This window comes from Dromaius novaehollandiae, chromosome 10 (genome assembly GCF_036370855.1).
Source record: "Dromaius novaehollandiae isolate bDroNov1 chromosome 10, bDroNov1.hap1, whole genome shotgun sequence".
Lineage (NCBI taxonomy): Eukaryota > Metazoa > Chordata > Aves > Casuariiformes > Dromaiidae > Dromaius > Dromaius novaehollandiae.
The window spans coordinates 20,238,504-20,251,488 of NC_088107.1; the positions used below are offsets into that span (position 1 = coordinate 20,238,504).

The 12,985-nt window shown below is 38.6% G+C and overlaps 1 protein-coding gene across 3 annotated transcripts in view; it reads right to left on the reverse strand.

The window, feature by feature from the left end:
• The window catches only part of VPS13C (vacuolar protein sorting 13 homolog C), a 101,451-nt gene extending 89,240 nt beyond the window's left edge, over window positions 1-12,211 (reverse strand). Inside the window, exons 1-7 of one of the 3 annotated variants that reach the window (XM_064517506.1) lie at window positions 11,948-12,211; window positions 10,660-10,703; window positions 7,250-7,292; window positions 6,369-6,464; window positions 5,441-5,542; window positions 3,888-3,950; window positions 1,674-1,739 (exon numbers count right to left, since the gene is read on the reverse strand). In XM_064517506.1, the coding sequence (XP_064373576.1) occupies window positions 1,674-1,739; window positions 3,888-3,950; window positions 5,441-5,542; window positions 6,369-6,464; window positions 7,250-7,292; window positions 10,660-10,703; window positions 11,948-12,047 (514 nt within the window). In that variant the 5' untranslated portion in view covers window positions 12,048-12,211. The remainder of the gene's footprint in view (window positions 1-1,673; window positions 1,740-3,887; window positions 3,951-5,440; window positions 5,543-6,368; window positions 6,465-7,249; window positions 7,293-10,659; window positions 10,704-11,947) is intronic. The other 2 variants (XM_064517507.1, XM_064517508.1) reach the window with 2 other exon arrangements.
• Between the last annotated feature and the right edge of the window lie 774 nt (window positions 12,212-12,985).

Below are 12,985 nucleotides of genomic sequence, written 5' to 3' on the forward strand. Positions count from 1 at the left end.
ACAAAAATCAGGAAGTCCCAAGTCCTGTCCGTCTGTATCCCCATGGAACTCTTTCTTCTGCTAATTACAGAGCAGATCACATGAATGCAACTTTCCTGTACATCCATAGTCTGAAGTCATGATTTTAGCTGAGTGTGCACAACATGCAACCATAACAAAGTTCATGTCCAAGTTTCAGTCAAAATCATTTAGCTTACAACACAGCTTTCTGATTTCTGTTGTAAACATACTGCACCCCACTCCTTTCAAGTAAAATGTTCTCCCTTAAGACTCGCCCAGCAATTAACCAGCAATTTCAATGAGGAAATAGGTAGGAAGGTGTAATTCAGCACAAAATACCCTTGAATAACCAGGTGAAGATAATGCTTGCACAATAAAAGATCAGTCCATTACAGCCTTTTATAGGACACTGAGGATGTTAAAATGCTTGCATACTATATATAGAAAATGAACAGTTACATGTAAAATATTACATTTCTTCCATAGTGGACTCATACTGCGGCCAGTTAAGCTAGATGCCCACAGAACTCTTCTATGCCACATAGTGATAACTGAACTTATTTTGAACCAGACAGGGTAACAGAAGCAGCATACACACAGGAGCCACCCAAGACAAACATATGCATGCTGGAAAAAACTAAGGATTTACGACACACTCACTGTTTAACAACATAAATCTAAAAATGTTATGTTGGACTGAGTGTCTTAACATTTTAGCTAAAATACAAGTGAGCTGCCTGTTCTCTAGCTGTCTCTACATCTTACCTCGTCTTGTACAGTATTTACTGTACAAAGTGGGTGTTACAGTGAAGTGCCACTGATAAGCCTATCAAACTTGTACGTTTTTGTTGGAAATGCTACAGATGGCTGAAGATGAAGACACACATGGCTATCCAAGTACATAGAAATAAGGACCACAGGCTATGACTAAATTTAGGATTGCATTCACAGTTTTATTTCTCAGACTACGTTAACTATTTATAACATTTTACATATGCAACGCATGCAGAGTAACACAAGTATATAACTTTGCATATCTTCCTAAAAAAATAGAATAATTTTTTTCTTTAAGCTATAAGAAAAGATTCAGAGGATTCCAATAAAAATAAAAACACTTTGGCACTGTATATGATATAATACTTCTATTCAAGAAAGCATTTGACTCCAAGTAAAAGAATTACTCAGGAACTCCAGGAAGAAACAAAGACTTTATACCACTTTTATATGTGCCTCATACTTCCTCCCATTAATCAATCCTTCACAACTCCCACTTGATATTAACAGAAAGCAATGCAACTCTGATAAAGAAGAAAAAAAGGGCAGAGAAGCATGTATTCAAGCTTCATGTCTTTCAAGCAGCAGTAGCGCAAACAGGCAACTCATTAACATTTTTCTAACTAAATGCAGCTAACAGTAGCAATAAAATGCAGTTTTTCCAACAGTCAAGTTCAGCCTCATTTGATTCAGAGAACTGGGAAACATCAGAAAGCTCTCTCTCTAGTTTATGTCCTCACTTCCAAAAATGAGACAACTATCAGTGGCTGTATACCCAAAACTAGGAAAAACTAATTGAAACAAAGCAAAAAAAGCCAAACCTTTCTTTTTTTGTTAAAAAAAAAAAAAGCACACACACAAAAAGTAAACAAAAAAACATACTCATATATTTCACCCACCTTTTGAATGATCATGACCTCTAAAGGGTTTCTTAAAATGCTTTTTATACTTTTTACGCTTACGTCCTTTTTCAGTGCAAGCAATTTTGTGAAAAAAAAGATGAAGTTCAAGTTAGTAAAGCAGAAATGCAGGAAAGTATAGGGAAGAAAAGGAAAGAAAAAAGTTTGGTTTGTCTTAGAGCAGAAGGCCTTTGTTGAGCTCTCATTAAAAGCTTTCAAAGAATTTCAGAGCTGTTAAGGAAGCAGACAGCTACACTTCACAATGTAGAATCTTGTTTTTAATAATTAATTTATATGCAAATTCACTTTCCTGGAAGCAACTGAAGTCTTGGTTATTTTTATGTTGTTTAAGTTTAAAGTTCCACTAAACTAAGCAGCCAGTAAAAACTTCACATTACACATCCAAATATCCACTAGATCAGTGGTCCTGTCAATTGTAAGGTCAAAGCATTAATTTAATTTTCACATATTCCTTATATAACTTCTGAAGAGTTTGAGGAACTACAAATAATCACCAGGCTTCTCAGCAAATACACATACATCAGACTTTTTCATGAATTCATTATATTAACACACTTCTGGATCAATTAAGTATGAGAAGAACAGAAAACAGAACTAAAGAACAATTATTTTGAAAGGTGTAGCAAAATTCTAAAGGTGAAGAACTGCTTATTAGATTGTTGGTGAACAACTTTGTAATCCAATAATGTACGTTTGTTTGCTTTTAATTTAATGACCTCAGGCAGAGGCATAGTGGGCATATCTGAACAGCTAATAATGTATACACCATGGGGAAAAGCAATCAGAAGAGACTTCTACCATACAGTGGCGTAACTTCCAAATTAAGATATTCAAGACATAAACAGAAACCTAAAGAGCACTTCTCAGTGATTCTCACACTAATCGACAGCAGGGTATGAATAATGATAGTTAAACCCACAAAAGGCATGCAGAAATAATGACTCTTTAAAAGCTTTTATCAAATTAAATTTTACTATTTACACACATTATGATCAGAACAGTCACAAACTGTTTCATGCATTAAGCTAATCCTCCTATTTCTCCACATTTCTAAGGAAAGTTAGTTTGGTCAGTTACACTGTCATCAGTCGTTCCCCCCCAGGCTCTGCCAACACAGGGGAAGATGAAGTCAGCAACAGAGCAGCCCTTGCTCAACATTTTAAATTTTTAGCATAAGGGTGTGTACTGCTACAGCAAGAAGGAAGCAAGTCCAACAGCCCGTTTAATTTAGGGGAAGACCTTTATTTTGAGTTACTTGCATGCTTGTTCAAATAAAGGAGAAAGTGCCTCCCAAGGTTTCAACCTGCCTTGCACTTATACAGTGGTCACCCTACAAAGAACAAAAATAAAAAACTGCACCAAACACAACGTTTTCTTTTGGACAGTTCATTTTAAGAGTACAAGGAATCCTCTATAGCTGATATTTAAAAAGACAGCTTCCTTCAGTTACTAGAGAATGTGTAGATCTCAGGTACTCACATGCAAGACAAAACTAGGACAACATGATTTTCCTCTTAACCACTTGCAACCACATCTATGGAGGGACTAAACATAGTCCAAGCCCAATTTTAATCTCATTCTGAACTTGCACTCAGATAAAAGCCTACTAAGGAATTTTGGCTAAAAATAGCCTTCTACTGAAAAGTTAACTCAAGAGAAAAAGTACAGCAGGTACAACATAATAGCAGCTCCTCTGAATTTTGCTGGAGACAGTTTCCTTGCTTAATCTGAGAGCAAACCAAATAAACAAGAACATGGTAATAAGTGCTAGATGTCTTCAGTCTTCTATGGCTCATTTTGCCCATTCCAAGTTTCAAGACAGCCTGAACTTCAAACATCTTAAGTCCAGAAGCCTTAAGTAAGGGTAATTCTCCTCTATTCTCAAAATACTTAATGTACTTAAAAAAAAATTACAGCAAAACACTGTCAGCATTCTATGACATTCTTGAACTTGACATGGCTGATGAAGACCTTTCTAAATGTATTGTCTTTTTAAACAGCCACTCAATTAAGACAGCACCAATCATTGTAAGTTTCCTCTTGAATTTGCAATCATTAAAATCTTATTCCTAGAACCACCACTACGTGGATGCTTACCAAAAAGTCTTGTTGCTTCATTTCTACATATGGCCATTTGGGTGTCAGTTTCTTTCATTTGTTAAATTTAAGTAGCAATTAACCATGCATACCCACCAGGCTTGACGTCCTTGTAAATCAGTTTCTCCAACCCATACAAGGAATCTTGTGAATGAGTGCCTTGGTCCACACGGCAGCAAATAACCAAAAAAATGCATTTTTTTAATGAAGAAATCAATTCCTGATTTAATGCCAAGTTCATAAAGTTCATGTGCTAAGTTAGTATTCCCATTATAGTATCTGATAGCCAGAGTCAAAGCTTCAGAATAATTCATTTCAAAGATTATCTACATACGTCAAATTATGCAATTTTCATTTTATTCCTAACCAGCAAAAGGCAAAAGTTGCAAGCTTTGGTCTCTACATACAAGTTTTGATACTGACAGACTTTAGTGGCTTAGAAAACAGGAAATAATGTTTTCCCAGCTTATGTCAGCAGACCTTGTTCTCACTTTCCACCACACTGTACTAACCATACAGTGACATGACCAGTTTGTTCAAAATTTGAGTAGCATGTCTTCAAAAAATCCCCAGAACTTTCTGTGTTAAGAGATTCTTCAATAAATACAAGTACCGAATCAAGACTCTATACACATTAAAGTATGCTGAGTACTAGCCACAAAAGCAAACACAGCTAAAAACAGACCCTGATGATTTTATATTCAGTATATTTCTTAGACTGTCACCAGCTACAGTGTGTTCCTGAAGACCAACAAAGAAGATTCCTTATGAATTCAAGCTGCAGTAGAGCAGCTTGGGCCCTAAGACTTTTGCATCTAGCAAAGGCAAGAGATCTGCTCATGCAGGAACTGCACAACTCCTCCCGGGCACGATATTCGAGCACCAGACCAGAAACATGCAAGAAACAAAGCCACTGTACCACTGAAATGTGAGGCTACAGTATGGCTGAGGATAACTACAGTTTAAAGCAATCCAGGTTGAGTGATGCATTGCCTTTTCCTCCCCACGGCTGAAAGTTTAACACTGCATCTCCAGAAAACATGACTCAAATTCTAGTTCTTTGAATGAGGATGCATTGCCTTTTCCTCCCCACGGCTGAAAGTTTAACACTGCATCTCCAGAAAACATGACTCAAATTCTAGTTCTTTGAATGAGGAATCAAGCTACTGATGTATCATTTTTTTATAAATAATTTCTTCAAAAGTCTTTGAAAAGCTGGATGCAGCAAGTCTCCACTTAGAAAAAGACTTCTGTTCCTCTAAAACACAGTATCACATTATTAAAGACCCATAATTAAAACTCTACAGCAAGATAATGTCTCATGCAATGCAGTTTCTATCTTCAGTCCAAACACCCCAGAGCTTTAAATACATATACATACATACATACACACACACACGCAAAAACACCAGATGATGAAATTCCCATTTCCAATGGAAGTTAAATGGACAAATGAATAGTAAATAAAATAAGTGACATTGTTTCATGCTTCAGAGAGAAAAAAAGACTTTTTAAATAACTGTAGTAAGATTAGCTTGATATTTGAAAAAGGTAAGATTTAGGAAGTCAGACACAAAACGGGGCTTTTCTTTCATATCACAGCCCAAGTTCTCAAATTCTGATGGAGGTTTGCATTATTAACTTAGTACCTTTTTCTGCTGCTTTCTGCAAGGCTTCTTCAATTCTTGCAAGTTCCTTTTGTTTATTATCTTGCAAGTATTTTTCTTCCTTCTCTGCATCATAGTTAATGCCTGCAAGCCAAGTTGGGACAGCTTTAATCCTAAATTTGAAGCACTGTTGCTCAAATTAAGTAAATACATAATCAAGCAGCACACACCATGTTCCACATTATCTCAAACAAGACAAAGACATTTGGCAACAGAAAGGTTATTCCTGGTCTAACTGCTGAAACCTGCATCTCACCTCTGGAATTCATACTCCTATGTAGTAAGATACACAAAGATCCTGCCAATGTTTAAGCGTTATATCACAAAAGATGCAGCAGTGCCAATGAAGAACCTTTCCACATCCTTACAAAGGTGGAAATTCAGACTTCTTTAAGTGTGCACTTTGCAGTATAACACAGGTTGCAAGTTCTGCTATACATACATTTAATGCTCTAGAAACGTCAAAGTTTACTTAGTATACCAGAGCTTCTGATTTCACAGAAAACAATTCGCCCTCCCTAAAAATCAGTTCTAATGGAATTACTACTTTTAAGTGGTAAAAGTCAGAAACAGATGGACTATTTCACATAACAGCCAAAAGATCTAGGTCATGCCAGAAAAAAGGGTTTGGGATAAGCATCCTTCAGAGGAAACCTCTCCGTCAAATTGATACCTCTCTGTTAAATGGATACACCCAAGGATTCCCATAAAAGCAACAGGTGCTGCTTCCTCCCACCCTTCTTGCTCTCACTTGCCAGTGTTTGCCTAGACATCTCCTTGAGTGAACAGAATGTACACATGGCAGCCTATGTGAACTACTTGCTATTATATACTCAATTACACAGTACCCTTCAGTATTTTTCTCTCTTCCATTACTTGATTTCACTGTGTTCTTGAACAGTTTACGTACTTGCTCCAGGGACTATTAGGAGATACAAGCCTTCTAGAGTTGCAACAACTGCCTCACCATACAGATTCTTCCAAGGAATCTTCAGAGTAAGTTTATCTACATAAACAAAAACACAGTTACTTCAAGGCAAAAATCTACGCTGTGTTTAGGCTGAACAATACCTCAGTTACTGAAGAGCATTAGCCCTATTTCTTGAAGTCCTGCACACCTCAGAAGGCAAGGTGGGACCTGTGTGGGCCTAAGCAGTTTGTACAGTTCTTGAAGTGAGAAAATACACGCATCAAAAATAAGCCACTGATTTAAATGAGAAGATGCAGTTTGAGTTCAAAGACTTCAGATCAAAAGTTGAGATCATGACTGGAGTTTAATTTACTGGGATGAACATGATTTTGTAGGGACATGGAAGAAGAAATACGATGCACTCCTCTCCCACAAATGTTTCACTTGAAAAAGCAATGCTGAGCACCATTGAAAGGCGTTTTTAACAACGTATGTCTAAGAATTCTTTAACCTCTGGCGTATTTGCCAGCTTTTCAAAATTCTTACTTAAATTCTTTATATTGATCATGTAACTTTTAAAAAGTTACACACATTTTGCTTGTACTAAACAGCTCCCTTAATCATTCACGTATCAGGAAAGAATCTCTCAGATACATTTTTCATACCCAGCCTGTACAGTTACTCCAGAAGGATCAACCAAACAACACCCTATGATTTAATTAGAGCAGTCACATTAGATATCTACACTAGTCTCAACAGCAAGTAAAATTACAGAGACCACCTGTCTAAGAACACCTAATAAAGAAATTCAGGAACAAGACCGATCTTAAGGTCTGTTCTAAAATTTCCATTTTAAGATTTTTGGTGAAACAACAACTTACCTATTTGACCAACTTTTACTTTAAAAGGTAAATCCAGTTCACTCTGTTAAAAAAAAAAAAAAAGTATTAAACAAATCCGTACATTTTAAGGATAATCTGGTTTATACAGCAAAAATATTATCTTTACTCATGTTAAAAGTATTCTCCAAGAACTGAAGTTCCAGAACAGGAGCAGTTCTCCATATGCCAGAGTTCCATTTATTTAGCAATACAGGGATCCATAAATATGATATGGTTTGTAAAAAGTATAAAAATGAAGCAGTTAAACATTTTTCAGCAATACTCTCCTGCAAGTGTAATAATGCCTTGCTCCAAAAGTTACTAAAAAATGAAATTTTATCTACATGGGATAATTTAATTCTGCATAGCTCTTTTGTTTATGATAATCAGTATTATACCTAATTTTTCCAAATATACATAAAAAGCCTCACTAAAAACATTGTGAGGTTCTACGCAAAATGCCTGCCAAACATCAACAGGATCAGTTCAAAGACAGGAGGAACAAGTGACAAGTGACCAATTACCATCAATTAAAACCTGACCAATGATCTCATCTATACAGGCTACTTTGAAATGAGGAATATAATCACTGGTTAAAAAAATCCACCCAAAAACAAAAGCAAAGATTTTAAAATGAGGTTAAAACATTGTGATTTAACTAATCTTACAGCAGATTTCCAGCTGGTACCTCCCCCAGCTGCTGTCGGTTTTCTGTCCATACTTAAAGAAAGTGTTTTCCAGAACTCTCTTCCACTTTGACTTTTCTTCAGGCCTTTGGTTTGTGGTTAAATTATTTAGAAAGAATGCCAATCTCAAAGACTATGAGAAGCAAACCTGTTTTCCCAAATGTGATAGATGTTAACCCCTTCTCCTCCCGCATACTAGAAAACAGCCTTGACTCCCCCTTGACAATTTAGATAACTGGGCTGCCCCAAAAAGCAGATTACTATCCCCCCAGTTAACATGTCAGCCAAATTTCCACAGTTTTTAAACAGTGTCCTGAACTGCAATGAAAATCTAACATCAGATAGTTTTAATTAAAGAAAATCCTTCCCTTTTATTTTTAATTAAGTGATAAAACTAGTGACAACACTTTTGTGGCTTGTTCTTCCATTTAGTGATTCAAAGAAACTATTGAAAAGCAAGAGCTATGGAATATTTTAACCCTTTTCTGGTTATAATTACATATTCCTAGAGACTATTCCACATGCTTTAAATCCCTCTTGGTGACAACCACTCTTCAACATCTTCCAAGTATATCCTTCTATTTCATCTTGCAGGGGCTGTATATTAAAAATCTGGTCAACTGGCATAACCAGAAGCTTTCCTGTCAGTTTTTATTTTTCATTGAAATGTATCAGGAGAGAGAAAGTAAACTCACTTAAAACAGTCTGATCTGCAAACTTCGTTTTTAGCAGTAGGAACAAGCACAGCAAGAGAGCAAGCAAATTATGACATAATTGAAATTACATATTGACAAACAAACAGATGATGTACTAAAAATACTTCAAGATTATAACTGACGAGCAACAGGCAGGATTACCTTTGGAGATTTTAAAAGAAACATGACAGACTGGATACTGGACAGAAATTCACAAGTAAAGATACCCAGAGTTCAGAGTTTTTGACAGAAGTGACTGTAATAATAAAAGTCAGAGAAACTTGCAACAGGCTGCTAAAGAACACAGGTCTTACTTCTTCATCAGACATTTTTCCCTATGTTTGAAAAATATAAGCTGGAGAAATCCATGGGCAAGACTTCATTGCTATTACTACTACAGGTGTTTGACAGCATAAAAAAGCAGTATTAACGTCAACTGCCATGTTATACTTCTCTTTATTTTTATAGCTGACGTCATGCAAAACAAAGCAACATCCTTGAAGGATAAGGCAGATACATATTTCACTTCAGCACTCTGTGTCAGCAAATACGCTAACATGTTTTGAGAAAAAACTTGGAATATTCCCAAGGTGTGCGAGTATCCATTTGTAAAAAATAGTTAGGTGCAATTTTATTTTAGAAATTTTATACAAATCTTTTGCTTCAAAACCCACTACACAACTATAAAGCCGTTCAAAACTCTCCCGTACAGCTCTTGAAATTCTCTTTGGCGTCTTTCAGCTCTGGTCAGTCCAATAAGTCAATACTTGAAATAAGTGAAGTGAGAACTGGTAGAACCATAATCAACCCTGCTATCACAATAAGAAGCAAAGACAGATGGACAAAGTAGATAACCCCTTCCTTCTTCTTCCTTTTTCAACTACCAGATTACAAAGATATTTGTATTAAGAGTTGTGAAATAGACTTAAGTAGAAAAAAAGTTATCACTACTGGGTGAAATAGGCAGGTAAAATATGAAACCAGAACAATGAAGAAAATCTAATTAATTATTAGGTCAAGCAAAAATCCAACATATTTTCTTTTCACAGAAAAGTACATAATTCTGTTTAGTGAAAGTAGAAACATATTAAAGATTGCAGTAAGATTGTCTGAACAGTATAGCCATCCATTAACTCCATTAAAGAATATAAAAATCAACAAATACTTTTTCAAATAAGAATCTGGGTACTTAACGCAAGCTGTTTCTTGTCCTTCCCCCATTCCATCACTCCTCTTTTAATAGCAGAATGGAGCATCTGAATGACCATATTTATGTTCAGAGAGTACGCATATTACAAATGTCTTCTTTGCCAGTTTTAAATGAACATCAACTTATGCAGAAAGTCATAAACATGAGCTTCAGCCAACCTAGAAGGATGAACCTTTTCTCCTTTAATGCCCACATTAGTACCTGAGCAAAGTAGTCTTTCAAAAGCCCTTAGTTATATCAATCCATTTGCAGGAGGCAGGCCTCAAAAACTCATTTATTCAAACAAAGCTGGAAAGAACATGTAGGCCTATGCATACCCATTAGACATAACAAGGTGTTCAAAGACATACGAACATCTTCTGCATGGACCTACAAGTAGGAAAAACCCTAAGATTTAATGGAAATATGATGATACACCAGCAATCACAGCAGAAATTAAGTCCTCTACATTTTACAGGAAGACTGACATGGTAACAGAAAAATACCAAAATAACTTAAAATTTTATTATTTCAAGCCTCAAAAACTAGGACAGGCTATGTGTGTGCATACACAAGTAATACAACAGAAAATTTACTTCAAAACCATATGGCTAATTTTTACGTCACATATTTAAGGCAGAAGCACACTTATCATTTAACCCATTGCCTTCCCCCCCCCTCTATTCCAATATCCTGAACAAAATTAGAGGCAGCTAACCAAGGACTTACTCTCAAGAACTAGTAAAGAAGGCATACTGTGTAAGATGGAACTACAGTATTTTATCTTATGACTTAGCCCTTGGATCCAAAAAAAAAATTTTTTAAATATAAAATACTTACTAATGCATTCTCCTTTATCTGTAAATTGTCCAGTGCCACATTACCTATGTGGAAGAAAAACGGAAGTACAGAATAAGGGATTTAAACTATTATATTATGTAAGTCGGAGCAAGGAACTCAACTGCAACACTCCCAAGAACACAGGGGTAAAATCTAAAACCAAACTTCCAGTTACTGGATAGCACAAAATGCTAAAGAATAACACAACAAATGGCTAATCTATGAGTCATTAACACTCATTATTCAGGCAAAGTTTAATGGTGGGAGAGATTACATAAGTATCATTAACTTCTATTTCTGCATGTTTCTACACCATTCAGTATGCCTAATACTATCTTTCTTATTACCAGTCTTATTTTCATTCATAACACAAAGTAAATAATCACAGCTCTATCAAGGCAGTGCAGACTAGGAAGGTGCTATCTCTTATTTTTGTTGATTTTAAATAGCAGGAAGAACAGCATGAATCATAAAACCACAAAAATGTAAGGCACTTGCATGATTGTTTTCGTAAATGCACTAACTTTTCCTGAAATAGGCAATGTAATAGGATTTCCAAAGGGAATGTAGTCACAGAGAATCATACATGAGGAGGAAAGCACACCAGATAAACCTCTTGTTGGTGTTTTAATACCAGATTCCTTAGTGATATGTTCTGCTTATAATACGGGTATTTGTAATGATTTGTAAATGTTAAAAACATTAATCTTGACTACCATGGCAACAGCAAAATCAGGAAGATGAGAAAAACCTCATCGCTTGTGTATCTAAGTCAGACAGCGATTCAACTCCTCGCCTGCCTGAAGAGTAACAAACTTCAATGTTCGATACATTGGCTGGGAATAGCCACGTCGCACGATTCCAGCAGAGCGGCTCTGTTTAATACACACGATTTATGGGAAGCACCCACGGACCTCCCCCCCCCCCCCATTTTGAGGAAGAAGGCGCAAAATTCGGGTCGTCCCCAGGCACCTGCCGCGCCCCGGCTCCCCCGCACGCAGCCCCTCGCCTCGAGGCGACGCAACGGCCAAAACCGCCGCCCGCCCCTCGCGGCGGAGGCTGCAGCCGCGGGGGCCGCCCGCCCCTCACGGAGGGCGCGCACCGCCCCTCAGGGGGAAGGCGGGGGGGCACAGCCCCGCGGACCGACCGCCCCTCACGGGAGCCGCAGCCAACGAGACCCGCTGCCCGCCGCGGCGCGAGCGAGAGCCCACCCGGTGCCAGCGGCGGCCCCTCCCTCCCCCTGTGCCGGCCCGGCCCTGGGCGCGGGCGGGCGGAAGGGGCTCCTTACCCCCCCATATGCCCAGCTTGAGCTGGGACTTGTTCAGGTTCTCCACATAGTCGCCCAGGAAGCGGTTCAGCAGATCCGCCACCACCGACTCCAGCACCATGGCGGAAGCGCGGCAGCCCCAAGCGGCGAGGGCCGGCGCGCGGGGGTGGCGGGGGCCGCGGAAGCCGGCGCGGCACGCGTCCCCGGCGGTCAGGTGACGGGGGCGGGCCGCGCTCCCGTCCCGCGGGTGCCGCGCCCCGGCGGCCCCGCCCCCCGCGCCGCGGCGGCAGCGCGCCGCGCCGGTGCGACAGTTGGGCGTGTGGTGCGGGGCGGGCGCGCGGGGGCGCCATCTTGTTCCGAGAGGGGCGAGGGGTCGCCTCTAATCAAAGTCGCCAAAACAGGCGCCAGTCTGAACAAAACCGAGGAAACGTTGTCTTTCACAGCAGTCCGAATCTCTGCTTCTCTGCAGCCCCTTGGAAAATGTATTTATTTTTAACTGAAGGCTTATGGGACACTAACAGTGGAAGGCTGCAGGGCCTGACGCCAGTCAGGTGATGCCTGTCAAAAGCCGTGTTTGCATTAGAGATAAAGCCTAAGGGCTTGTAAACACAACTTTGAGGCTTTAAGCAGGTAGTGTCCTCCTTCATGTTCACCTATTTACTTAGAATATATATATACCATTTACTTAGAATATATATACTAAGTGTATATATCTATAATCTATAATATATCTATATATTCTATAATATATCTATATATTCTATATATAATATTCTTATAGCCCCCTCTAGGATGAACATCTGTTAGCTTCCCTTCTTAGTTGGAACTAATCTGAACCTGGCTAGTTCTTGCAGCTTGTGTGAAAACTGTAATGTCAGTTAATGCAGCTGTTCAAGTAACATGGAAACTCAGAGCAGAAGGGGACATAAGAAGACAGAATTTTTAGGGGGTTAATAGCGCTACAGAGAAAATAGATGACAGCATGCTGCTCTGCAGGATGAATCTGCAGGTATCGATGCTGATGCTGATGCTGGAGTGGGTTTCAAATTTCAAGGGGGC